The sequence below is a fragment of the Typopeltis vanoorti genome, chromosome 26 (genome assembly GCF_054136105.1).
Source record: "Typopeltis vanoorti isolate ZY-2024b chromosome 26, IOZ_Tvanoo_1.0, whole genome shotgun sequence".
In the NCBI taxonomy this organism is placed as follows: domain Eukaryota; kingdom Metazoa; phylum Arthropoda; class Arachnida; order Uropygi; family Thelyphonidae; genus Typopeltis; species Typopeltis vanoorti.
In genome coordinates this window covers 6,438,380-6,463,823 of record NC_143574.1, presented here as the reverse complement: position 1 = coordinate 6,463,823, position 25,444 = coordinate 6,438,380, and the positions used below count along the sequence as shown (strand labels likewise).

Below are 25,444 nucleotides of genomic sequence, written 5' to 3'. Positions count from 1 at the left end.
TAGAGATCTTGGAGTGTTAGTAGATAGGAATTTGAAGTTCAGAGGCCATGTAGCAAAGATCGCAAATAAAACTCAAAAGAAAATTGCAATGCTGAAATGAACGTTCAATGTAAAGATATAGATCTCATTTTTCCTCTTTACAAGGTCTTGATAAGATCTCACTTGGACTATTGTGTGTAGGTCTGGTCTCCTGGTTTCCATTGTGATTCTGATATATTGGAGAGAGCACAAAGGAGAGTGTTAAAAATGATATCAGGATTGTGGAATACTGATTATGAAGACAGATTGAGAATTTGTAAACTGCAGACATTAGCAAACAGAAGAAAGTGGAGGTGATATAATTGAGACTTAAAAAATTCTGAGAGGATCATACAGGATTTCAATTGATGGAATTTTTCAATTTATGGAGAGTGAGGAAAGGACAGGAGAGCATCCTTGGAAGCTAAGAATGAATGCCGCTAAGAAGGAGGTGAGGGCTAGATTTTTCACTCATAGGGTAGTGCATGATTGGAATGAATTGCCATTGGATATCATGAGTATGAATTCAAGAATAATATGACAGCGGTTGTGTGTAGTATGTGGTCCCGCTTGATGAGTCTCTAACTCCCTGGAGGTCTCTCTTAATAATAATATCTCTCGTTTCTTTCTCCTAATACTATCACACTCTCTTGCACCCCTGTACTAACTACTCTAGGCCTATAATTAGCACCACTTTACTTTTTCACCTCAATAATGGTTGAAACTGGCCTGGGTAGTGGCACTTCCTATTATGCATAGCATTAAACACATCCAAAAAAGGTATTTATTTCATATGATGATACAACGGCTGTGAACCTCTTTTAAAGAGAAGTACGGCACCATCTCATTCCCCCCAAATTTTTAGCTGGGCTCAGGACTGGCATAGCTGACAAATCAGGCCTGTGGCTGGGTCTTAAGTATTTCTGACTGTAATCCATGTGTATTCACCAGGCCGGTTTGTCTGTTCTAGGGGATGCAAAACCAGAGTATCCAGGTGAATAAAGTTTCTACCTTCACGTGAGACTGGCTAACTCACCTTTCATCAAGCGAGAGACCAGATAAAGATTCCTCACGTCATGGACAGGAATCGAACCTAGGGCTTTCTGACCAAAGGGCTTTGTCTATACCGCATGAGCTATGGAGGTTTTGAAGGGGTGTGTGCTTTGCATTATGAGATACATACTAAGGCAAGTGATGTGAAGTCATTAGCCTCTGTATACAAGTAGCTCAGACATAAAGGTGCTTCATGCTCAAAACACTGTTTTGCTTAAGTAGATAAAGGATTAAAACCAAGAATATAATTTTCTGGCATCTTTAATTTATAGTAGAACCAAGTTAAAAAAATTTTCAAAACACACACACACACACACACACACACACACACACACACACACACACACACACACACACACACACACACACACACACAGGTAACCCTCATATAACACAGATGTCAGGTTCCATAGAAATGCCACGTTATATAAATCGCGTTATGTGAGACTCAGATCACATAGAAAAAGTAGGGTAAGATTCCGAAATGGTTATTTTTTCTAATTATATAAACAACAATGACATATCCAACAAAAAAATATTTTTATTTAACTCAGGTAATTCATGCAAGTTAAAAAAACAAACCATAAAACACATGCATAGTATAAACTTATAAAAATTACAAATTGTATGTAAACTTCACTGCACATAATGCATAAATGTTTTAGGCAAAATAAAAGAAAGTGCATATTTTAATCATCATCACTGTCTTCAAAACAGACATTTCGTAGATGTTCTTTATTTACGATTGGCCGCACATAGTCATCACTTGAAATCTCTTGGACATCATTTGCATAATTCTCATTGCCTACTTCGGCTGGTTCTGTTATCAAGAAGTCAATAAAAAGACCTTGCTTACCACTATGCTGAAAATTCTTATTAAGTTCATAATATGGAGCTAAACAAATATCCAATTGTTTCATGAATTTTCCGGAGCACTCCATTGAGGTATTATTACCCATAAAATAACTTCCTAAATTTCTTGGTAAGTCAAATCCTACTGATAATTTCTTTAAACTGAATTCTTTAACGGATTCATCACAATCAGAAACTTTGGCAGAACTTTCCCCACCCTTTGGTTCTACGTCATCTATTAATTGTACCAGTTCCTCCTCATTTAAATCTGTTTCCCCATCAATTAATTCACTAATTTCGTTTTCAACCACATTACAAAAGCCCTCTCCACCAAAAATGTGTATGACATTTATTATACGACTTAGCTTTTCATCCACTGGAGGTACGAAATTTTGTTCCAGAATGGCTTCAGGCCATATTTTTTTCCAGCAAGCATTCAGTGTAGAGGGTTGTAATTCCATAATGGACAGAGAAATAATTTTCCCACACTTCAATATTGAAAACTCTTTCCACACTTCAGGCAGTGGCATGTTTGGATTAGATTCCATTTTTTCCGAAATTAATTGGAATGTTTGACGAATATAATATGACTTAAATGTTGATATTATTCCTTGGTCAAGTGGTTGAATACGTGAAGTAGTAGGTGGCAAAAAAGTTATTTTAATATTCAAATGGCTAAAATTTGTTGGGTGGCCTGGTACATTATCTAAAATTAGTACAATTTTGAAGTGAACATTCTTTTTCTTTGTACAAAGAAAAAGAATCGGGTACAAAACACTTGAAAAAACAATTTTCAAACATGCTAGCTGTAACCTGTTAAAGGGTATTTCCCCTAATATAAATTCGCTACTTATAACTATATGCACAACATAATAAACACTTTATACGATAAACAATTGATGCCATACACACACACACACACACACACACACAAAAATATTTACATGTGTGCTAAAGGATATTTCCCCTTATATAAATTCCCTATTTATAACTACATGCTCGATACGGGCAGACACAAATTTAAGAAGATAAAATTTAATTTTTAAGTCGCGTGGTGAAAAATATATGAAAAGATAAAGGGTTACTACAATTTGTAGACCGCGTTATATTGAAACTGCGTTGTATAAGTACTGCGTTATACGAGGGCTACCTGTATACACACACACATATACATATATATACATAATATGTAATAAAATTTTTACCTTGGGGATATTGTATATTAGGATAACCAAGTTATTTTATAAACTTGGTTATTTTAACTCCTAATCCCAAGTATGCAAACAATTAAGTTTGCACCTGAAACAAAGTTCAAGTCTAAAGATGTTACAACACCAGGGCAACTCATTGTAAAGGTGGGTAAAGCTCTGATCACTATTCTTAGTATTTTCCCATAATGTAAAGCACATCTCACTAGAAGATGTATACTGCAACGCATTATGGGTGGGGTCACTACCCAGACCGGTTTCAACCTTTTTTGAGGTCTCCTCAGTGAGTAGCTAGACCCTAAATACCAAGGTTATAGTAATACGGAGCCTTATCAACTTTACCTATAGGAGTTGCAACAAGGTGTTTTTATTTTTAATAAAAATCTCTGGAGGAGATATAGATGTAATATACAATATCCCCAAGGTAAAAATTTTATTACATCTATATCTCCTCCAGAGATTTTTATTAAAACTAAAAACACCTTGTTGCAACTCCTATAGGTAAAGTTGATAAGGCTCCCTGATATTGTAACATCTTTAAACTTGAACTTTGTTTCAGGGGCAAACTTCAGCAGTCTTCAGCAGTGAGCAGACTCAATACATACACATATTATTCAAATAAAAATAAGAGAAAACAAGAATCAAATCTTGGAGACTCAGTGGGAGGTTCTGAAAAAGACATTAACTGATTCAGCACAGAAGTATGTGGCGAATTTATTTGAAAGGATAGAAAAATCTCAACTTCACAGCATACTCAAAGAGGCAATCCTGGAAAATAAGTAAGTATAATGAAAGTTTATAGCAAGTACGTTGGCATGTGTCCTGAAAGAATACAGAGAAAATGTGAGAAAGCAAAATGTCTAATTGTACCCTAAACAAAAGTTATGGGAAGACTACGACCACAGAAGGTAGCAAAAAGTTCAGAAGGCCATTGAAAAATCTTAGAAATGGAGGGGGAGGGAAGAGAGAATACTGTTAAAGTGTCAGGAATGATATAACACCCACAAAAACTCAGGATAAAGATATTCTAGATGTCAGGAGTAATTATTTTGAAAGACCATTAAATGTAAAAGCAATGACAGGACAGTGGCAGAAAATGCTCAAAAAGCAATGCAATCAAGAATACGCATCAACACTTAAGATAGAAAAATCCATCAGTAACCTGTAATGATTGGCTAGAAATTATGAAATATGGAGGTAGAAAAGTTTTCCAGTAGCTGTATTGCATAATTCAAAATGTCCGGTCAGAAAGTTGAATTTGAGAAGACTAGAGAAGAGTTCTTGTATTTTTTATTTATGAAAAAGCAATTTATGAACCGAATGTTCCATGCAAGAGTTATGCTAGTACATTTCAGAAGAGGCTGAGAAAACTTATGGTAGGGAAACTTGGAGAAGAACAAGCTGGGTGGCCAAGAAGGGGTTTTTATTATTGAATTTGCACTGTACGAGGGTTGTCTGAAACATTTGGTAAAAAAATAAGTTAAACACATTTTTTTGGAAAAAAAAAACACCTTTATTTCTCAACATAGTCTCCATCGAGGTCTACACATTTGGTCCAGCGAGTTTCCACCAATGTTTTCATCCCATTTATAAAGTACAATTTGTTAAATTGTGCAAAATAATAAGGACAGCCTTGATGACATCCTCATTCGAAGAAAATTTTTTCCCACTGAGCCTAATTTTTAAGTTGACTGCTGCTTGGACTCAGTGTGTAGTGGTGGATCCAAGTTTTGCAGTCATGAATCGAGGCAAAAAATCCTGCAAATTGTGATCAAACATCGCCAAACACTGGGTTGAAATGTCTTTTTGCACAGTGACAGTCAACAATCGCAGCACCCATTACATAGCTTTTTCATGTGCAATTTTTTGTGCAATATATTATACACCCATTCAGTTGAGATGCCTACAAATCTGCAATCTCATGCACTTTCACTCGGCGGTCTTCCATAACAATACCATGGATTTTGCCAATCATTTCCTTCGTAGTGACCTCAGTCAGGCGTCCGGAGCATGCTTCTGTCGTGACGTTCTATTTTCATGTTGTGTTCTAATTTACCATCTAGTTTCAAGTCACTCTTATAAATAACTAATTGCGAATTGATCACCGATCCAAAAGTAGGGAAATTTATAATTATACTGTGCCACCCTATTTTTAGATTAGTCTATATAAAATAGTAGGATCAATTCTTAAGTTAGCAGTCTTCTCATTAGGCCGAATCATTTATTATTATTCTACTTGGGGCACCCGCAAGATTCGAATTTTTTATGAACGGTGCAATGAAAGGGAATTCAGGCAAACACAATATTTAGATTAACAAATTAAAACATTTAATATATGATATATAACAAATACAAGAATTCTACTTTTAAATGGAACAATACAAATAACTTAATACATCTTGCTAAGTCACTCATTCCAATTCAATGTTCTAAACTTTAACATACAATTCACAGCTTCAAAATTACAAGCTTTCTTAATTCAAGTTAATAAAACAAAACTTCTCATTTGATTAGTCTGCACATAACTATCAGTTGTACTTAATGTTTAAATTCACAGCAGGCACTAATCAAGGTAGACAATATTCCAAGCAATCTTATTTCGGACCTTGAACTTCGAAGATACGTTATAGTTAATGTTAGAATAAACAAACATGTATGACTACTCTTACCAGATACAATCTTCAATACATCAATTTATTGTGAGCACACTTATGAATTAACTTATTTAAACTAGCGGAACACATTAAATAAAATTCTCCAATGCTTTAACTGAACTACTGTTAATCGCGGTTCACTACTCTAAACAACAGCAATAAGGTACTGATATCTTTCCTTGTTTACTTTTCTCCAACTTGTTAAATTCATTATAATTCTTCTCAGGGCAACATAGAATTAAGACGTAATCCTAGACTAACTGGAACTAATCAGAATTTCCCATTGAATGTCCAGTTCTTTATTTATCAGATTACGACATCAATTTTCCTCTACAACAACAGCTGATTTCACTTGCAGCTGAGTATATGATTCACTACGTTTTTGCTCACTTCAAAACACTATTCTCATGAATTTCTGCCCTAAAGAATTTATAATTTTCTTTCACTTTTTTGCTTGTATCCTACCTTCCTTCAGGCTCTGCAAAACTCTCTCCTTTTTTCTAATTAAAAATCTTATTGCCTTTCTTTCTCCTTTTGGTTCCAAGGTCACGCACTCTTCGACTCGTGCTTGTTTATTTCATGCGTCTCCATGACAACAAATGAACGCAAACATTTCGCTAATGTAATACAACGCTCTACTACTACATAAGGATTACATAACGTTAAATTTTTACAAATAAGAATAAACAGAATATTTGAGCTACTTAATCAGCTTGTTCATTACGTATACAATTATTTATAATAACACTTTTCGTTACTTTATATATATATTTTAGTTATCATAAATTTCTACACATATTATTATTTAATAAATTAATAGTAGGTTAAGTTTAGAATAAATATTTAAATTAAATTAAGGAACAATAAATAATTTTTATACAAATCATGATTAATATATAATAAGCAATGTTAAATGTGAATGAAAAAAATAAATTACACAACATAGTTTCATTCACAATTTAACATTTCATCTTCGATGGACTTACAACCACATTTAAATTCATTTATCAAAAAATAAAGTCTTTAATGTCGTGCAGCGTCCCTATGAACTGCATCTAACTCGGCATTGATCTGCGCGGCTGTCTGCTTCTTCAAATAGAAGTGTTTTATCACTGTGCGAAACTTGTTTTTCTCAATTTTTATGAAAAATGTGAACATGGTCATTTCAAACATTTGTCAAATGTGAACTACGCATCACAAGTGGCTAAAATTTTGCCTGGGGTCATGAAAAAGATGACACATGCCGACACTGGTATGAATGAATGAATTGTGTTGTCGCTGTCTATTGGAAATTTACCAAACTTTTCAAACAACCCTCATAAGATAGATCATGGGAACATAACAAGGATTTGTATTCAAATTTTGCTTCTCAATATTCACTAGTCAGAATTAACAGAAGTATAAGAAGATGGTTGATGTAAAATAATGCAAAACAAGGATGCACTATCTACCACTATTCATTGTCCATACAGATCACTTTATGAAGTGGTATTAAATCTGATATCAAATTGGAGATGTTAAGCTCAACTCCTGGCTAGCTCAACTAATTATTTCATGGTTTCACATGATTCCTAAAATTAAACACAATATACTAATGCTTTGTGAAGAGGACACTTTTTGATGCATTAAGAGTGCATCACATATGCGTTAATAGCCTGGATGTGTGGTTACAAATATGGACACCTTCAATTACTTTGATCAGACATACAGATGGTGCAGTGGGTCAAATATTTGGCATTGCATTCCAATGGTTTTGAAATCAGTGGCTGCGACTGGTTATTGTGTCGACCATTCCAATTGAACATTGTCATTTTTCAAGAGTTGCTGTTTTTGTTTTTTGAGTTTCAACTGTTTTGCATGCATGAAGTGTGAACTCACGTGTTTAGGAGACTCACAGAGACAAGTTTTTAATATATAATTTTCTATAAATAATTTTTTGGGCAAAAACGTTTTATCCAGTGTTGACGATCTACTGGATGTCCCATTTTCTGCCAGAGCCTTTACAGATTGTATGATTGCAGTCGAAGAAGGTAAGCCTCCTCTTCAAATTTACTTAGCAAGCACAAAGATGCAAAAATTAAGTACATGAGATACTTGTCTGTTTCACAATATAATACTGTAGAATAGTTAACTGGACGTGAAGTGTGGTCAAGACTTTTTTTTGTTGGCTTTGTTTATTATTCTCCAAAGAGAAAGACATTTAGAATAAGCATGGATATTCTGACCTTAATGAGATGTAGCAGTGCAAAAACATGAGCACTCCCAAACACATTGTCATTTTTAAACCTTAAGATGTTTGGAAAATTAACTGATAAATTAAAGTATTCAAAGTTATCCTACAATTAATTGCATTGGACCAATTAAGATGAGTGCTGATGCACTATAGACTTAAAACTTTCACACATCAATAAAAATGCAACAATATGGTCAAACTGATATGACTTTTGTAGTGCAGGTTGCATAAGCCACATGACAGCACACCCAACCGAAATGGGCATGCGACACCTCGATAGGAAGTCAATTGAATAAATTTATATGGAATGAAAGAGAAATTAGTCAAAACACCAAACTAGCTGTATGCAAGATAGTGTTCAAACCAATTTTTACTTATGGATTCAAGAACAGGGTTATAAGTAACAGTTGATCAAACATAGGTATTATAGATAGGTATTATAGAGACTTCTGAGAAAAATTAGGGAAGTAAATAGGAGGCATCAATGGGAGAATTACATTCAAAATGAACATATCAGGAGGAAATTGACATTCCTGGCATCTGGAACATGCAAGCAGAGTTAATCTAAGATGATATGGTCACTTAAACAGAAACAGGAGAAGAACCTTAGCAAAACAGGAGCTAGGATGGCAGGAAAGACCCAGAGGAAGACCAAGATCTAGGCATAATAGAGTTAGAAGTGCCCTAGAAGACTAAAATGTAAGATCTGAGAATATCAAGAATTTTGATAATGAAGATGATATTTTTATTTATTGTATTCTCTTCATGTGAATTAATGCATGCTTTTTGTTATAACATTTGCTCACAACATTACTTGAAATTTCTTGTCATTCAAGAAATATTCTTGTCTATATCCCCTCTCTGATCACTGGTGTCTGAATAAGTCATGTTATTGGTAGGTACTCTGTTCTCAGTAACACCAAAGTTCTACCCAAATTCTTTTGGATATTGCAATAATTTTTCTGTCAGTGGGTTATATGGTGATGCAGTACTTATTTTCATTATTGCATACCAAAAACAAACTTGATGTATCTAGGTAATAGTATTAACATCATATCTACTATTACTAAAAGAGTACTGGGCTTTCATTTAAAAATGAATCTTTGATAAATCTTAATCCTTAGATGTTTCATTTAAAACATAGTAAATACATCTTGATTACAGAAAAAATCTTACTAATTAAATCTCTAAACTCATTCACAGTATCATCAACATTCAGCATGTAGAATTCATGAATTTTCACTTTGGGAAGAAAATAGCCAAGTAAAGCATCTTTGATAGCCTGAAAATGAAAAACTTGAGTAAAAATTTAAATAATATGCATATGACAGTAAAATAGAAAGTATTTAACAAGCATAAAATCCATCTAGTTGAAGTACCAAACTACTTCAATATATTACTACGAATTGAATTCTTTGGAAAATCATATGCTTCCAGTTATGAGATTATATTTTGATTTTTAGTAACAGCATATACCAAGTAATTTTTAGGTTACTGAAACTCTTAACATAAAATATCACAGTGGCTATTCTAATAAATCTAATTTTGCTTCCTTACATCTATAAAGATTTTTTGAATTATCTATGTATATCCCATGTAAGCATTCAGTAAGTTTTGTCAAACAAAGTACCCTGAAGACAATATTTTGTACAACTGAACATCACTTCAGTAGTCTATACATTTCACATAATCAGCTAATTTTCCTTTTGCTTACAATGCTTATGCTTATAAAAGAATGTTTACAAAAAAATAAAGTAAAGGATGCTTACAGAAATGAGCTGAAAATAACTGAAAACTGGAGTAAACTGAACATCATTATGTCATTACACTGTTGACAGAAAGCAAAAGTGCTACTATCTGAAACTGTCAAACATTTGAGGAATGTATAGGAAGAATCTATCTCATTTGTGCATACAATTTTGAGAAAGTATATTGAATTTAAATATAATTAATAGAGACTTGCAGATGACCTCAGGTGTGTTGTGCTTGTCCTTGGATTGCAACAGTGTTCTTCTCATTTATTTCTTTGGAAAGGACAAACAATCACAAGGAAATACTATGCTGTTCCTAAGGTAATTTTGCAACAGCATCAAGACTATGAGATAACGAATATATTTCTGAAAGATCTTGTTTCTTCACATGTTTCTCACAGGTAATAAGTGGCAATAATAAAAATAATGCAGCTGAGGATGAATCTTCATTGCACCCATCATATTCACAAGACACCTCACAGCATTTTTCTTGTTTGGGAAATTGAAAAACTATCATTGAGGCAAACATTAAGATAATTCACTGGGCAGTGGCAAAAAAGCAAACTGAAAATTTATACAAAGAGCTTCTGAAGGTGAAGCACAAATACAATATATTTAAGTAAATTATACAGTGAAGTCTAACATTCTGGCCAAATTTTGTAGCTCTGATGTGTGAATTCTTATTCCTTCAACTTTAAAAAAGTTCTCACCAAATGAATTGTATCATAAAATCCAAATTTCATAAAAAAGTAAATAAAGAAAAAAAAAGGGGTCTTTTTTAGAAAAATACCCTTTATAATCACTTAAGATCAATAGTGATCTTAAGTGATCAAAATGCTTCTTGTGTGTGTGTGTGTTCTTGAATGGAGACACTAATCTGAATCACAAGCTCCTATTTAGTATTAATACTTAAAGGAATTTATATATTTTTTACATAAAGAAAATTTATTTCTATATTTTCAGCACTCTTAGAAGAAACTTTTAATGCAAATTATAGTAACTGCAACTGTACCAAAATGAAACATGTTCGAAGAATTATTATCTGATTTTACAAATACGGAAGAGGGCATTGATGAATAATTGGAATGGATTGCCGTTGGATTGTGTGTGCGCATGCATGCAAGCAAATAATATGAATGAATTCAAGAACAAGAATGACAGCTGGTGCGTAGCCTTCCTTGATGAGTTCCGGACTCTCTAGAGGTATCTCTTAATAATAATAATTACTTATCAAGTTTCTATGTATTTTAATTATTATCAATAAACTCCTATCATAGGTTTCAAAAATCGAAACCTATTATATTAAAAATTTCAATTCCAGTCTCAGATTTCAGGTCTGTACTAATAAAAAAAAAAACATTACCTATCAGAATGAAACATACCTACTGTAATAGAAAGGCAATTTATAAAAAAATGACACTGCTGTTTACTATCAAATGTGTGTATCAAAAGTATCAAAAGTAATGTTATCAAAAATTACTTTAGTGTTGCAGTATAAACTTTCATTTGGTGATATGGCTGAGAAAAAATATGGGTTTTTAATTATTTCTTGTTAAATAAAGATAAAACACTTTACTTAGTACTCTTTTTGATACTGGACACCAAAAATACTTCTGAAGTATTTTTGCTAATTCTGCATAGCAAGTCTCAAGTAACTATACCCAATCACTTTAAAATATGTTATGTTTCGAGTAGGCATTAATCATTTTATATTAAAACAGACTGCAGACCAGAATGAAAACATGCACTATGATTAATTAATCAACTCATTTTACTTGATATTATTATAAAACACATAACAATGTTCCAATAATTTCATTTTAACAAATTCTAAATCATTTGTATTATGGAAGAAGGGATATATAAAACATGTAATAGGGTCATATTTACAAGTAAAACTAATTACTTATTGCATGAATATATAAAATTTCCAAATAATTCATTAATATCAGGGCAAGATCTGAAATGAAGGACAGTAATACAGAAAAACAAACAGTAGTTAATAAAAGCATATGTTAATGATTTTAAACGTTTCAATATTATTTAAATTAAGGGGATATTAAATCCCACATTGTTTTAAAACCGAATAAGAAACTCAAAGATTGGAATCAGAGAGTTTCATGCTGAATATAGTAAACTATAAAGTATCGGCGACCACTAGCGTGAGCTAATGCAAGTGACCCTAGTACGTAGTACAACACCGAAGAACTTGCAGCAAAGTCGGTAAAGTTCTGATCTCTATTCTTAGGTATTTTCCATAATGTAAAAACACATTTCCTAGGAAATGTATGCTGTTATTACCTTATGGTGGGAGGTCACTACCCAGACCAGTTTCAGCCTTTTTTGAGGCTTCATCAGTGAGTAGCTAGACCAAATTAATACCAAAGTGTATAGCGAAAAGAACTTATATACTGTGCTATATGAGTTTCCAAACAGGTGTAACCATTAATTTACTTAAATATAAAGAGCTAATAAGCTTCATTTCGGAGATATAAACATTATTTAAATTAAGGGGATATTAAATCCCACATTGTTTTAAAACCGAATAAGAAACTAAAAGATTGGAATCAGAGGCTTTCATGCCGAATATAGTAAACTATAAAGTATCGGCGACCACTAGCATGAATACCTAAGAATAGCGATCAGAATACCTGAGGCTGATGTGTAAACTCAAGGGGTGTTCAGGCTACTATGACCACACTGGGCAAATCTGAATTCCATCAAATTTGCAATGAAAATATGGAAAAATATGCATCAATTTCCTAATATGTAACCTCAAGGGGTGTGCAGGCTACTATGACCACACTACATGATTAAGTGTATATTATTATTAATAAACTCCTATCATTAAGTTTCCCTCAAACTAGTCTATTACTTTGTGAGCACTCTTTGCTTGTGAGCACTACAATTTTTGGTCTTTAACACTTTTGACTGAATCAATTGATTTATATCTTGGTCTTCTTCTGGATCTTTTTCCTGCTATATATTGACAATGAACACTTGTTTTTCTTTCAAAGTTGTCGCAGTCCCGAAAGATACTTCAGGTGCAAACATTGTTTGCTTACACTTGGATAAAGGATTAAACCAAGTATATAATTTCTTGGTATCCTTAATTTATAATCTTATGGACCAATTAGTTGAAGAGATAAATAAAAGTAAAGTGTTATGGGGGATTTTAAAGGAGAATGAAAGAGCTGACAATTAAATAGAATAAAATATTGCAAGATTCCCTGACCAAATTGAATAACTGTTGTAATAGATATGGTATGAAGGTCAGCATTAAAAAGACAAAGACAATGGAAAATAGGCAGAAACTTGGAAAACATCAACTGCATTGTGAATGGAGAATCTATAGAACAAGTAAAACATTTCAGCTACTTAGGCACGATTTTTAGTGAAGATGGAAAATTAAACACGGAAATAGACAACAGAATCAACAAAGCTGGTATGGTAGGAAGTCAACTGAATAAATTTATATGGAATAAAAAAGAAATTAGCCAAAACACTAAATTAGCTGTATACAAGACAGTGTTCAAATCAATTTTAACTTATAGATCTGATACTGGATCAGATGTAAAACACTTGACCAAAGACTAGAGACTGCAGATATGAGAGTCCTGAGAAATATTAGGGGCATGAACAGATGGCATCAATGGCAATATCATATTAAAATCGAGGATACATGTATTAGGAAAGAACTTGACATCCAGGAATGCATTAGCAGAGATAATCTTAGGTGATATGGTCACTTAAATAATGGGAGAGGAAAGATTAGCAATGCAAACGTTCTCTGCCAACCTGGCAGAACGTTTTGATACCTATCTGACAGCCAGTCACTGATTCAAATCAGAAATCCGTTATCCAATCCCAAATTGATGGTATTGGATAACAGATATGGGACTTCTGGCATTTGTAAATAAACATAGTAGTTCACTTTTAGGTCTATAACCAGTCCTACCAAAGCTACTTGTTGATTGTGATTTCCCAACCACACCTACCTTTGCTCAATCACCTTTATCACTGCTTACCACATGTATCTGCTCAGTTTCAACCTCTCCACCTATTCCATTTCTATGCTGAACATCCTCATACATTCACTGCTACTTCCAACATCCACTCTCCCTATGCCATGTCTCTCTATCCATCCAGACTTCTCCATTTGCTGTTCTTCTTGCATTCCGATTTTCTCTTCATTACACTGCTAAGCACTTCTGTCTCTTCAGTACCACTCTCCTGATCTTTCACTTCATCTGTTACTTCTGATCTCTTACTTGCATCACACTGCACTTCCTTTTAGCAATTTTTTCTCCGGTACACTCACTCCAAAGCCATTTAAATGCAATCAATCACATTTAATTCCATTCTTCTCTCAAACACATGCTATATATCCACAAACTGCTCCCTTCTCCTCACACAGCTCAGCTAGCATACTCACGATTCTGGCTCTCCATCTCAACTCATCGTCATACCTTGGCAACACACTGACAACCTTTCCCATTATACTGTTATTTTTCACTCTTCCTGATATTTGCTCTTACATTCTCCTTATGTCCTCTTAAATCAGTTGTTTCTCTTTCTCGTTTCCTCCTCATGTCCAAAACATGAATTATCTTGCTCATTCTAGGATGGGCAGATTTGTACAGAGTTAAAGCAAAAAAAAAAAAAAAAAACAATGCCTAGTTTTTTAGAGGAAGAGGAAGCTATTGATAAGTATATGACAGGGAAGGCAGGAGGTAAATGTCAGTCCAAGGAGGGAGGGAGGGAGGGAGGGGGAGAGAGAGAGAGAGAGAGAGAGAGATCTGACTCTGTATGGTGATTTTTATATGACTGAAGGTAAGAGAAGATGAGCTGAGATCCCTTTTGCAAGAAAAATGCAGGACTGCATTTTTGTGACACTGAAGCTGATAAGGTAATTCCAGCCCCCACTAAAGGATGATATGGAGATGTGTTTAAGGAATTGGTTACAGGTGATCTTGAAAAAGTAGGATAAATGGACAATACTATGGTCAACAAAGCTGTGGATAAGATTAGTAGTAATAGAGAGGAAGTCATTTATATATATACGAGAAAGAGGGGTAGGTGACAGAATGAAGTCCTGAGGCACTCCTTCATTGGTAGTAAAGATCAAAGAGAGGGTCCTGTCCACCATATCGCATGGTAAACGGTAAAAAACCAGAGAGAAAGCTAACTATTCCATTACAGAGAGCAGCAGGTAGACCGAAGGCAGGCATCTTGCCAAGTATGCCTTGATGCAAAAAATGATGAAAAGTCCAAGAAATGTCAATGGAGACTTGTGCATGTTTTTCTAAAGCTTTCTATGGCATATATATTAGTGGTGAGTGACATAGACTAAGAGATCAGCCATGGATCTAGATTGGTGGAATCCATACTAGTGGTCGCTGATTAACTGGTAGGCTGCTAGGTAGTGGAGAAGTTGACTGTTGATAACTTTCTCCATTATTTTGGAGAGGATTGAGATAATGGCAATTTGCCAGTTCTTTTATCTCCCTTTTTTGGAATAGGATAGATATATGCACTGCTTCCATGTGTTGAAATAAGTGCCAGCTGAGTACAGAAAGTTGAAGCCACAATTGAAAACTTGTGTTAGCTCTGGAGGATAACATTTGAGTACAGCAGGAGGGATGCCATTAGGAGTACAAGACTTCTTGGTGTCCAAGTTATTTAGTATTTTTCTTATGTCTTTTTTGCCAAAAAATTATAGGAGGCATATGGTGCTCAGTTATTGGCACAGGAGGCAACTGGCCTTTGCCATCTATGCAGGAGTTGGAGGAAAACAGTGATGCCAGGAGATTAGTTTTATCTTTGCCTGCTGTAAGAATGATGCCATCTGGATGAGAGAAAAGGGAAGAGATGAAAGTGTAGATCAGCAGAAGTTGTAGCTGATGGCCTTTGCAAGGGACCATTGAGCATGGCTTCCATTTAGATAGAGGTAAGTTTTCTACTTTGTAAAGTCCTTATGAAGATGGATTTAGAATTCCTGATGGTTATTTTACATTTACTGCATACTTGAATAGATTGAGTATGAACTGGAATTCCTTTAACAAGCCACCTAGTAACTAAAGTTTTTTTTGTCTTTCAAATGATTCCTACATCTTCCAGTGAACCAGGGCTTAGATAGTGGATGAGAATTTTTACATTTTAATTTTTACATTTTACACATGAAACTGGATCTATGAACACAAATATGCTAAAACCAATCATTTATACAATTATTTTGAACAGAGATTCCTCATTCCTGTGGGAAAATAAATATTCTTTCATTAGAGTTTTGTATTTATTTTGGGTTAGTTTCATTTCTCATTGTTAAAGGCAGTGTATTGAATATTTTTGGTGCTGAATAAATATAATGTTTGTGTATTGCTTCTTTGTTTGCTTTAGAAACTATATTTTATGCCTAGATGTCTACTAAGGAAAGCATCTTGTTTAATATTTATATATTTTTTATCATTTTTATGAATAGCAGTGCCCTATAAGTGTATAAATATCTAAGGTAAAAATCTGATTCATATTATCTCCACATCTTATTTTAATCATCATCAAATTTCTGACTGAGCCTCTGTAGCTCAGTTGGTACAGACAAAGCCCTTTGGTTGAAAAGACCTGAGTTCGATTCCCAGCCAGTGACGTGAGAAACCTTTATCCAGTCTCTTTCGACTAAAGGTGAGTTAGTCAGTCTCATTTGCACATAATCCAAGTGTGGGGGCTTATCAAAGCTTATAAAGAGGCAAAATGACTTCCTTATCCTTACATGTCAAGGTTCACTTAAGCATTGCATTTATCCTGAATTGAATTTGCAACTTTTGCTATGTGACCTTCAAATTCCAATCCACCAATATGCCAAGATCCCTTGCCTCCTCAGTTTCTCGTAACATAACCCTGCTAATATAATATGCTGCTGGAAATATAATCATGCCAAAGTGCATAACTTGACACTTACTAACATTAAACTGATAGCCATTTTCATTTGCCCAAATTTCCAGCCAATTCAAATCATTTTGTAACTGTTGAATATCAGTAGCATCCCTGATTGCTCTGCCTATCTTCAAATCATTGGCAAACAATTGCACATCTGATGTTAGACCCTGCCTTATGTCATGAATGTATAGATTGAACAATAATGGCTTGAGGACTGGACCCTGAGATACACCACTGGTCACCTTAAATCTGGCAGATTCACACCCACTGTATACCACTTTTTGATATCTCTCTACCAACCATCCCCTGATCCAAGTCAAGAGTTTATAGTCCAATCCCATATTCTCCAGTTTATGTAACAGGCTTTCATGTGGTATCCTAAATTTTTCTAAGGGATTTGTATCTTATCAAATCCCTTAGAAAAATCCAACATTATTATAGTGTATCCATTCCCTTTATCCAACTCGCCCATAACACTTTTATAAAATATAAGCAAATTGCTAAAATATGACCGTCCTTTAGTAAACCCATGCTGCTCCTCGCAGAGTACAGTTTGTTTGTCTACCTATTTCTGTATGCAAGTTCTTACAAACTTCTCTAAAATCTTCACTACCACACCAAAGATAGTGATAGGTGCGTAGTTAGGCACATCAGTTTTTGCACCATCCTTGTACAATGGAACTATCATACATTCCTTCCATTCCTGTGGTATCATTCCTGAGCTGAGACTCAAGTTATACAAACATGTGAAAGACCTAGTCAAGGCTGAACATTCCTTTAGCAAATGGACTGATATTCCATCTGTCCCTATAGACAAATTCTTATTGACACTATGTTCCACCTTAAAGATGTGCACAAATACACATGGAGAGATAACTAAGACATAATGTCCTTACGTGGCATCATCTATGGGTTGGATAATTACAAAGTTAATTTAGAGAAGTCTGGCTATTAGATCTTAAAATGATAAATCACCCAGATCTTTAGTAAATCAATTAACTTTGTAGGTTATCCAATCCAGAGAGAGAGAGAGAGCACCATGTAAGGATATTAGGTGTCAGTTACAATTTGAATCGTTTCTACCATTACTAGTTTGATGCTGTGTGCCTGTCACACAGGCACACAGCATCAAACTAGTAATGGTAGAAACCTTGTAATGGTAGAAACTGTGCCTGTCACAGTTATCATTGTGCTCAGATAATACTGGGTAGAAAACTAGCAAAATATTACCGAGTTTAATAAATGTGTTTTTTCCTCTTGATGTTGATTATACTGTTAAGTATTGTTATGAATAATGAATACTATATAATTCCAAAGTACTGGATAGGGGGTTGCATTCCAGAAAATTACAGTAGAGCTCATAATACCATCTATAAGGGAATAAAAGTGAATGTCAGAATTACAAAGGAATTGCCCTACTGAGTGTTCCTGGTAAGATTTGTGCAAGTATACTTGAGAAAAGGTTAAGAAAACTGTGAAAGGGGAGCCTGGAGAAGAACTAGCTGGATTCAGGCCAAAAAGAGGTCGCAAGGATCAGATTTTCACTTTAAGACAAAGTGATAAAACAAAGATCTATATTTAAATTTGATAGATCTGGAAAACGCATATGATAAGGTGCCAGGAGAAAAGCTGTTCAAAACACTGCAGTTCATCAGCAAATTCCTGGCATATATCCTCAAGGGGGTGTACAGGATATGATAGTACTATATTAAAAATTTACATCATTACTAACTTCCTATCTGCAATTTTCCTCCAAACCAATCTGTTACCTGTCAAGACTCCAACATTATCAGATCTTATATTTCTATCTTCGAAGGCACTTTTTACTGTATCAATCCTCCTCGGTCATATATCTTGGTCTTCCTCTGGGCCTATTTCCAGCCAACCTGGCAGAGAACACTTGTTTTGTTAATCTTTCCACTCTTTCATTCTGTTTAAGTGACCATACCACCAGAGATTAGCTCTACTAACACATTCCTGGATGCTAACAATGTTAAGTTCTTTCTTAATATCCTAGTTTTTAATATGATATTGCCACATGCCATCTATTCACACCTCTAATCTTTCTCAGGACCCTCATATCTGTGGTCTCTAGTCTTTGGCCAAGTGTTTTCCTTCTGACCCAGCTCTCAGATCCATAAGTTAAAATTGGTTTGAACACCGTCTTGTATACAGCTAATTTAGTGTTTTGACTAATATCTCTCTTATTCCATATAAATTTATTCAGTTGACTTCTTACCATACCAGCTTTATTGATTCTGTTGTCTATTTCTATATTTAGTTTACCATCTTCACTAAAAATCATGCCTAAGTAGCTGAAATGTTTTACTTGTTCTATAGGTTCTCCATTCATGATGCAGTTGATATTTTCAATGTTTCTGCCTATTTTCATCATCTTTGTCTGTTATTGCTGATTTTCATACCAAATTTATTACAACAGTTATTCAATTTAGTCAGAGAATCTTGCAGACTTCTAGTAGATTTATTTAGAAGTATAACATTCCTCATAAAGCAAAGAGCTGACATTAACATCTCCAATTTTGATATCAGGTTTAATACCACTTTCCTTCACAATGTGATCCATATAGATAACGAATAACAGAGGGGATAATGTACATCCTTGTCTGACATTAAAGATTTAACATTAAACCATCTTCCTATATTCAATTCTAACTGCTAACTTACAACTCAAATAAAGACTAAGTATTGCTTGATATAATGCCTCATTGACACCACATAACTGTAGCATTTTGAATAGCTTCTCTCCTGACACCTTGTCATCTGCATTTTCCAGATCTGAAAAACTTAAATATACCTTTGCTATATTCCCATGATTTCTCAACTATTTGTCGTAAAGTGAAAATCTGATCCTGACAGCCTCTATTTGGCATGAATCCAGCTCATTCTTCACCAAGCTTTTCTTCCACAATTTTTCTCAACCATTTCTCAAGTATACTTGCATAAATCTTCCCAGGAACACTCAGTAGGGAAATACCTCTAATTTCTGTAATTCTCACATTCAGTTTTATTTCCCTTTTTATATATGTATAGTATGAGAGCTCTACTCCAACCATCTGGAATTCATCCCTCTGTCCAGGCCATCTGAACTATGCAGTGCAGCCACTGTAATACTTTTATACCTCCATACTACAGCATTTCTGGTCACATATCATCTACTTCCACTGCCTCTCCACATTTCAGGTTTTCGATGGCTTTTTTCCTACTTCAAGTATGGATATCTATTCCTGATTGCATGCTGTTTAGTGTTTTTACTACTGTGCTGTCACTAATTGATTTGTGACCATACATCAAAGATATCTTTTTCACCTTTTCATGTCACCTTTATCATCTCTAATTTTTATTATTATTATACCCCAAAGTCAAAGACTCATCTTGGAAATCCTTTTATCACACACACACACACACAGCTCACCATACCATGCCTTGAACACATTCAAACTCCTTGCAGACACCACACTCTCAGGCAAGACATTCCAATCATTTACAACTCGGCACGAAAAAAACCTGCCTCTCACTTCCCTACTCACACCCTCTTTATACAGTTTCCAGGGATGACCTCTGGTTCTCCCCCGATCTCCCACTATTTTCTGTAGAACTTCTCCAGCATTGATCCTATAACAACCCCTTACCAACTTGAAGGTCTCTATCATATCTACCCTCTTTCTCCTGTCCACGAGACTCTGCAAATCACATGTTCTCAATCTTTCCTCAGACTCGACAAGCAAAAGGTCAGAAACTACTTTAGTCAATCGCCTTTGGACCCTTTCCAACATCTCTTCATCCTTCTGAAAATTAGGCGACCAAATTTGGGCACAATAATCCCTGTGTGGCCTAATCAAAGCCTTATACAACAGAACAAGAATCTCCTTACTTCTACATGTCAGTGTCCTGAGCATCATTCCCAGAAACCTTTGTGTTGTCCTCACAATTTTGGCTATGTGTCCCCTAAATTTCAGATCCTTATCCACTATCATCCCCAGATCTCTTATTTATTCCACCTCCAATAATATATCCTCACCAGGCATAAATTCTGCATCCCATCTTTGTTTTCCAAATTTTAAAACCTTACATTTTGCAACATTGAACTCACATTCCTATTTCTGTGCACAATCACTCAATTTATTCAAGTCTTCTTGTAAGGCCACACATCTTCTCTACTCTTCATGGTTCGTCCCAACTTTACATCATCTGCAAATCCATCCAAATCTTCACCTATGTCGTTAATATACAAGTTAAACAGTAATGGCCACAAAACAGACACCTGTGGCACTCCACCAGTGACTTTCCTTTTCCTGGATATCTCTCCCCCCATACACTACTTGTTGATACCTATTAGATAGCCAGTCTCCAATCCAATGCACTAATCTAATATCCAACCCCATCTGCTCTAGTTTGACTGTCAACTTATCATGAGGTACTCTATCAAAAGCGTTTGCAAAATCTAAGTATATATGTAATATATATATATATGTAATACTTATATTTACTTCCTTCTCCTCTGTCCAAGGAAGCAGTCACTTTATTGTAATAAGTAAGTAGATTACTAATGGACAGCAAATTCATGCTGTCCATCAAAGATAATACCATTGTTGTCAACCCAACTCTGGATCCTAGTTCTCACAAGCTTCTCCAACAACTTAACCACAACACCTAACACACAGATAGGGCTATAGTTTGATGCTTGAGTTCGATCACCTCCTTTATGAAGTGGCACAATCTTGCCCTCCTTCAACTCCTTAGGGACTTCACCGAGTGCAAGACTCGTATTAAAAAAATATGTCAAGACAGGTGTCAACTCCCTGGAACATTCCTTCAGAATACGTGGTGATATATTATCAAGTCCCACAGCCTTATTAACATTTAGTTTACTCAACTCCCCAATTTCTTTTACTTATTCCTCCATTTCTGATCTTTTTCAACAGCCTCCAGAATATTTTGCCACTTTCTTGATATTTATTTTCTATGTTCTTAGCAAACTCTTCCCATGACTTTAGTTTTACACAGTGTTTAGCTTTCTTACATTTGTCTCTGTATTCTCTAAGAGCACAAGCTGACTTATTCGCCAGGTACTTTCAATATGTATGCTATCTTCTTTTCCTTCACTACCTCTTTAACTTCCTGTGTCTGAGTTCTGATTTTTCTATCCGTGCAGAGTAACCTCACTGCATGCCTCTCTGGCTGAATCAATCAATGTTTTCTTCAGGAATTGCACTGTATCTCCAAGGTTTGGTTCCTGTTCTCAAACTTTTAAATTTTTTCTAGAATAATGTTTGTGTATTTTAGCCTACAGTTCACATCTGAAAGCTGCTCAACTTTTATTCGCATTTTATTCGCTTCCAAATTCAAACCATGTGTACACTCTGGTGTCATACACCAGTGAGAAAAATCACTATCAACAATAACATATTTAATGAGACTTTTCTTATTCCTTGCCTCTTCTCTCAACATGAATTTGTGCACATTTTTATGTTGGAACATTGTGTTAGTAATAACCAATTCATGAGCTGAGCAGAAATCCAACAGGTATTTGCCATTAGTATTAGCTTTGCTGTTTACTCCAAATTTTCCCAAAATATTTTTGTATGTCTGACAATCATTTCCAACTCTGCTACTCTGATTCCCAACAAGGACCAAATTTTCCATTTTCATTGTGTCAGTTGCTTTCTCTAAGGCCTCAAAAAATTCCTCCACAGGATCAATAGCACAAATAAGTCTCATTGTCCAGTTCCCTATTCTGATATTTGCCCACATCACTCTACTTGATTTTGCTTGTCATTCAAGAAAATTAGCCTCATATTTTGTGTTCAATACTATAGCTACACGTTCTTTTCCCTGACTGTCATTGCCTGAATATAACATTTTGTATTTTTTGCTCAGAAAAATCTCACCATATTTTGTCTTTTTTTGTTTTAGTAATCCATATTATGTCGATCTGGTACTTATTCAATTCCTCAGCAAGCTCTATTTCTTTGCCATTCAGGCTTCTTATGTTGATAGTAGCAATATTGAACTCCGGTGATGTTGAATTGGGGGTGTGTTTCAGGATTTGTTCCAGTAGCTGACTTTTTGCTGTTCACCCTAGTTCCCTGGTGAAAACTACGAGGACCTTGTTTACTCAGGTAACATCCCAGCCTGGATGAAATTCTGTCATGTTGTATCATCATTTTATATTTTGCTTTAAGCCAATAAGAATATAATTAGTTCTGTCTATTTTTTCAGAAATGCCTCTAACATAAGGAATGGCAATGGCATTCTTGAAATCTTTTTTGTTCTTACTGGTATCTTTATGGAGGATATTGTGAATAGTTTTTTTATTGTATCCATTTTTGATAAATGTTTGGTTGATGATTTTGTATTCTTGGTTTAGAGCCTGTTTATTCGAACAAATAGTTAAGGCTCTGTGTTTAAGGGTGCTTATGACACCTAATTTTTGTGTTGAGTGGTGGTAAGAATTTTTGTGTATGTATTGGCCTGTGTGTGTAGGTTTGCGGTAAACTGAGAAGGAGAGACAGCCAGAGGGAAGACGTGTGACAAGTGTGTCTAGGAAAGGAAGAGAGTCGTTTTTTTCCATTTCAATGGTGAATTGGATACGTTTGTGTTGTTTTTTTAGGTGGCTAAGGAATGTATTTAGAGCTAAGCGGCCATGGGGCCAAATGGTGAAAATATTGTCGACGTATCTGAGCCAAATTTTGGGCTTTAGACATGCTGTCTCTAGAGCACGTTGCTCAAAGTCTTCCATATAAAAGTTAGCTATTGGGGGAGAAAGTGGTGAGCCCATGGCTGTACCTTCTTTTTGAAGGTAAAAATTGTTTTGCCATACGAAATATCCGGAGCGGAGTACGTGGGTAAAAAGGGCCATGAGGTCATGTGGAAATATGTTCTGTAGTAGCAAGATCGTGTCATTGATTGGGACATTGGTGAAAATGGAAGTTATGTCAAAGCTGACTAATAAATCTTGGTCGGTGAGTGTAATGTTTTTGATTTTACTGATGAAATGTTGTGTATTTTTTATGTAGGAAGGGGACTGACCTACCAATTCCTTGAGTGTGGCAGCTAATTTTTTTGCTAAAAGATAATTTGGGCTGTCAATTCCTTCAACGATCAGGCGAAGTGGTGTGCCAGGTTTGTGTATTTTTGGCAGGCCATAAATTCTGGGTGCACGGGCATACTGAGGTATTAATTTTTTTGTCGTTTCTTCGGGCCATGTGTGGACGGATTTGATTAATTCAGTTGTTTTCTTTTTGTTACGTTTTGTGGGGTTGTAGTTAACCTTTTGGTAGGTGTTATGGTCCGATATTAACTGGTTCATTTTTTCAATGTATGTCGTATGGTCTAACAGGACGGTGGAATTGCCTTTATCGGCTTTCGTTATTATAATATCCTGGTTATTTTTTAAGGATTTAAGGGCTAGATTTTCGGTTTTGTTTATGTTGGTGTTTAGTTTTTTGTTAGAATTTAGTATACACAATGTTTCCATTCGTATTTTATCAGCCAGAATGGTGGGGAGGGATTGTAAACCTCTCTTGATATGATACACGACATACATTGAAAAAATGAACCAGTTAATATCGGACCATAACACCTACCAAAAGGTTAACTACAACACCACAAAACGTAACAAAAAGAAAACAACTGAATTAATCAAATCCGTCCACACATGGCCCGAAGAAACGACAAAAAAATTAATACCTCAGTATGCCCGTGCGCCCAGAATTCATGGCCTGCCAAAAATACACAAACCTGGCACACCACTTCGCCCGATCGTTGAAGGAATTGACAGCCCAAATTATCTCTTAGCAAAAATATTAGCTGCCACACTCAAGGAATTGGTAGGTCAGTCCCCTTCCTACATAAAAAATACACAACATTTCATCAGTAAAATCAAAAACATTACACTCACCGACCAAGATTTATTAGTCAGCTTTGACATAACTTCCATTTTCACCAATGTCCCAATCAATGACACGATCTTGCTACTACAGAACATATTTCCACATGACCTCATGGCCCTTTTTGCCCACGTACTCCACTCCGGATATTTCGTATGGCAAAACAATTTTTACCTTCAAAAAGAGGGTACAGCCATGGGCTCACCACTTTCTCCCCCAATAGCTAACTTTTATATGGAAGACTTTGAGCAACGTGCTCTAGAGACAGCATGTCTAAAGCCCAAAATTTGGCTCAGATACGTCGACGATATTTTCGCCATTTGGCCCCACGGCCGCGAAGCTCTAAATACATTCCTTAGCCACCTAAACAAACAACACAAACGTATCCAATTCACCATTGAAATGGAAAAAAACGACTCTCTTCCTTTCCTAGACACACGTGTCACACGTCTTCCCGCTGGCTGTCTCTCCTTCTCAGTTTACCGCAAACCTACACACACAGGCCAATACATACACAAAAATTCTTACCACCACCCAACACAAAAATTAGGTGTCATAAGCACCCTTAAACACAGAGCCTTAACTATTTGTTCGAATGAACAGGCTCTAAACCAAGAATACAAAATCATCAACCAAACATTTATCAAAGATGGATACAATAAAAAAACTATTCACAAGATCCTCCATAAAGATACCAGTAAGAACAAAAAAGATTTCAAGAATGCCATTGCCATTCCTTATGTTAGAGGCATTTTTGAAAAAATAGACAGAACACTTCGCAAATACAACATTAAAACCACCTTTAAACCCCCAAATAAGCTAAGACACC

At 35.2% G+C, this 25,444-nt stretch overlaps 1 protein-coding gene across 1 annotated transcript in view; it reads right to left on the bottom strand.

Moving 5' to 3' along the window:
* Nucleotides 1-25,444, bottom strand: part of LOC150092290 (glycogen debranching enzyme) — a 461,626-nt gene that overhangs the window by 382,381 nt on the left and 53,801 nt on the right. The window contains exon 6 of the mRNA XM_090414998.1: nt 9,195-9,300. Within this exon, the coding sequence (XP_090271124.1) occupies nt 9,195-9,300 (106 nt within the window). The remainder of the gene's footprint in view (nt 1-9,194; nt 9,301-25,444) is intronic.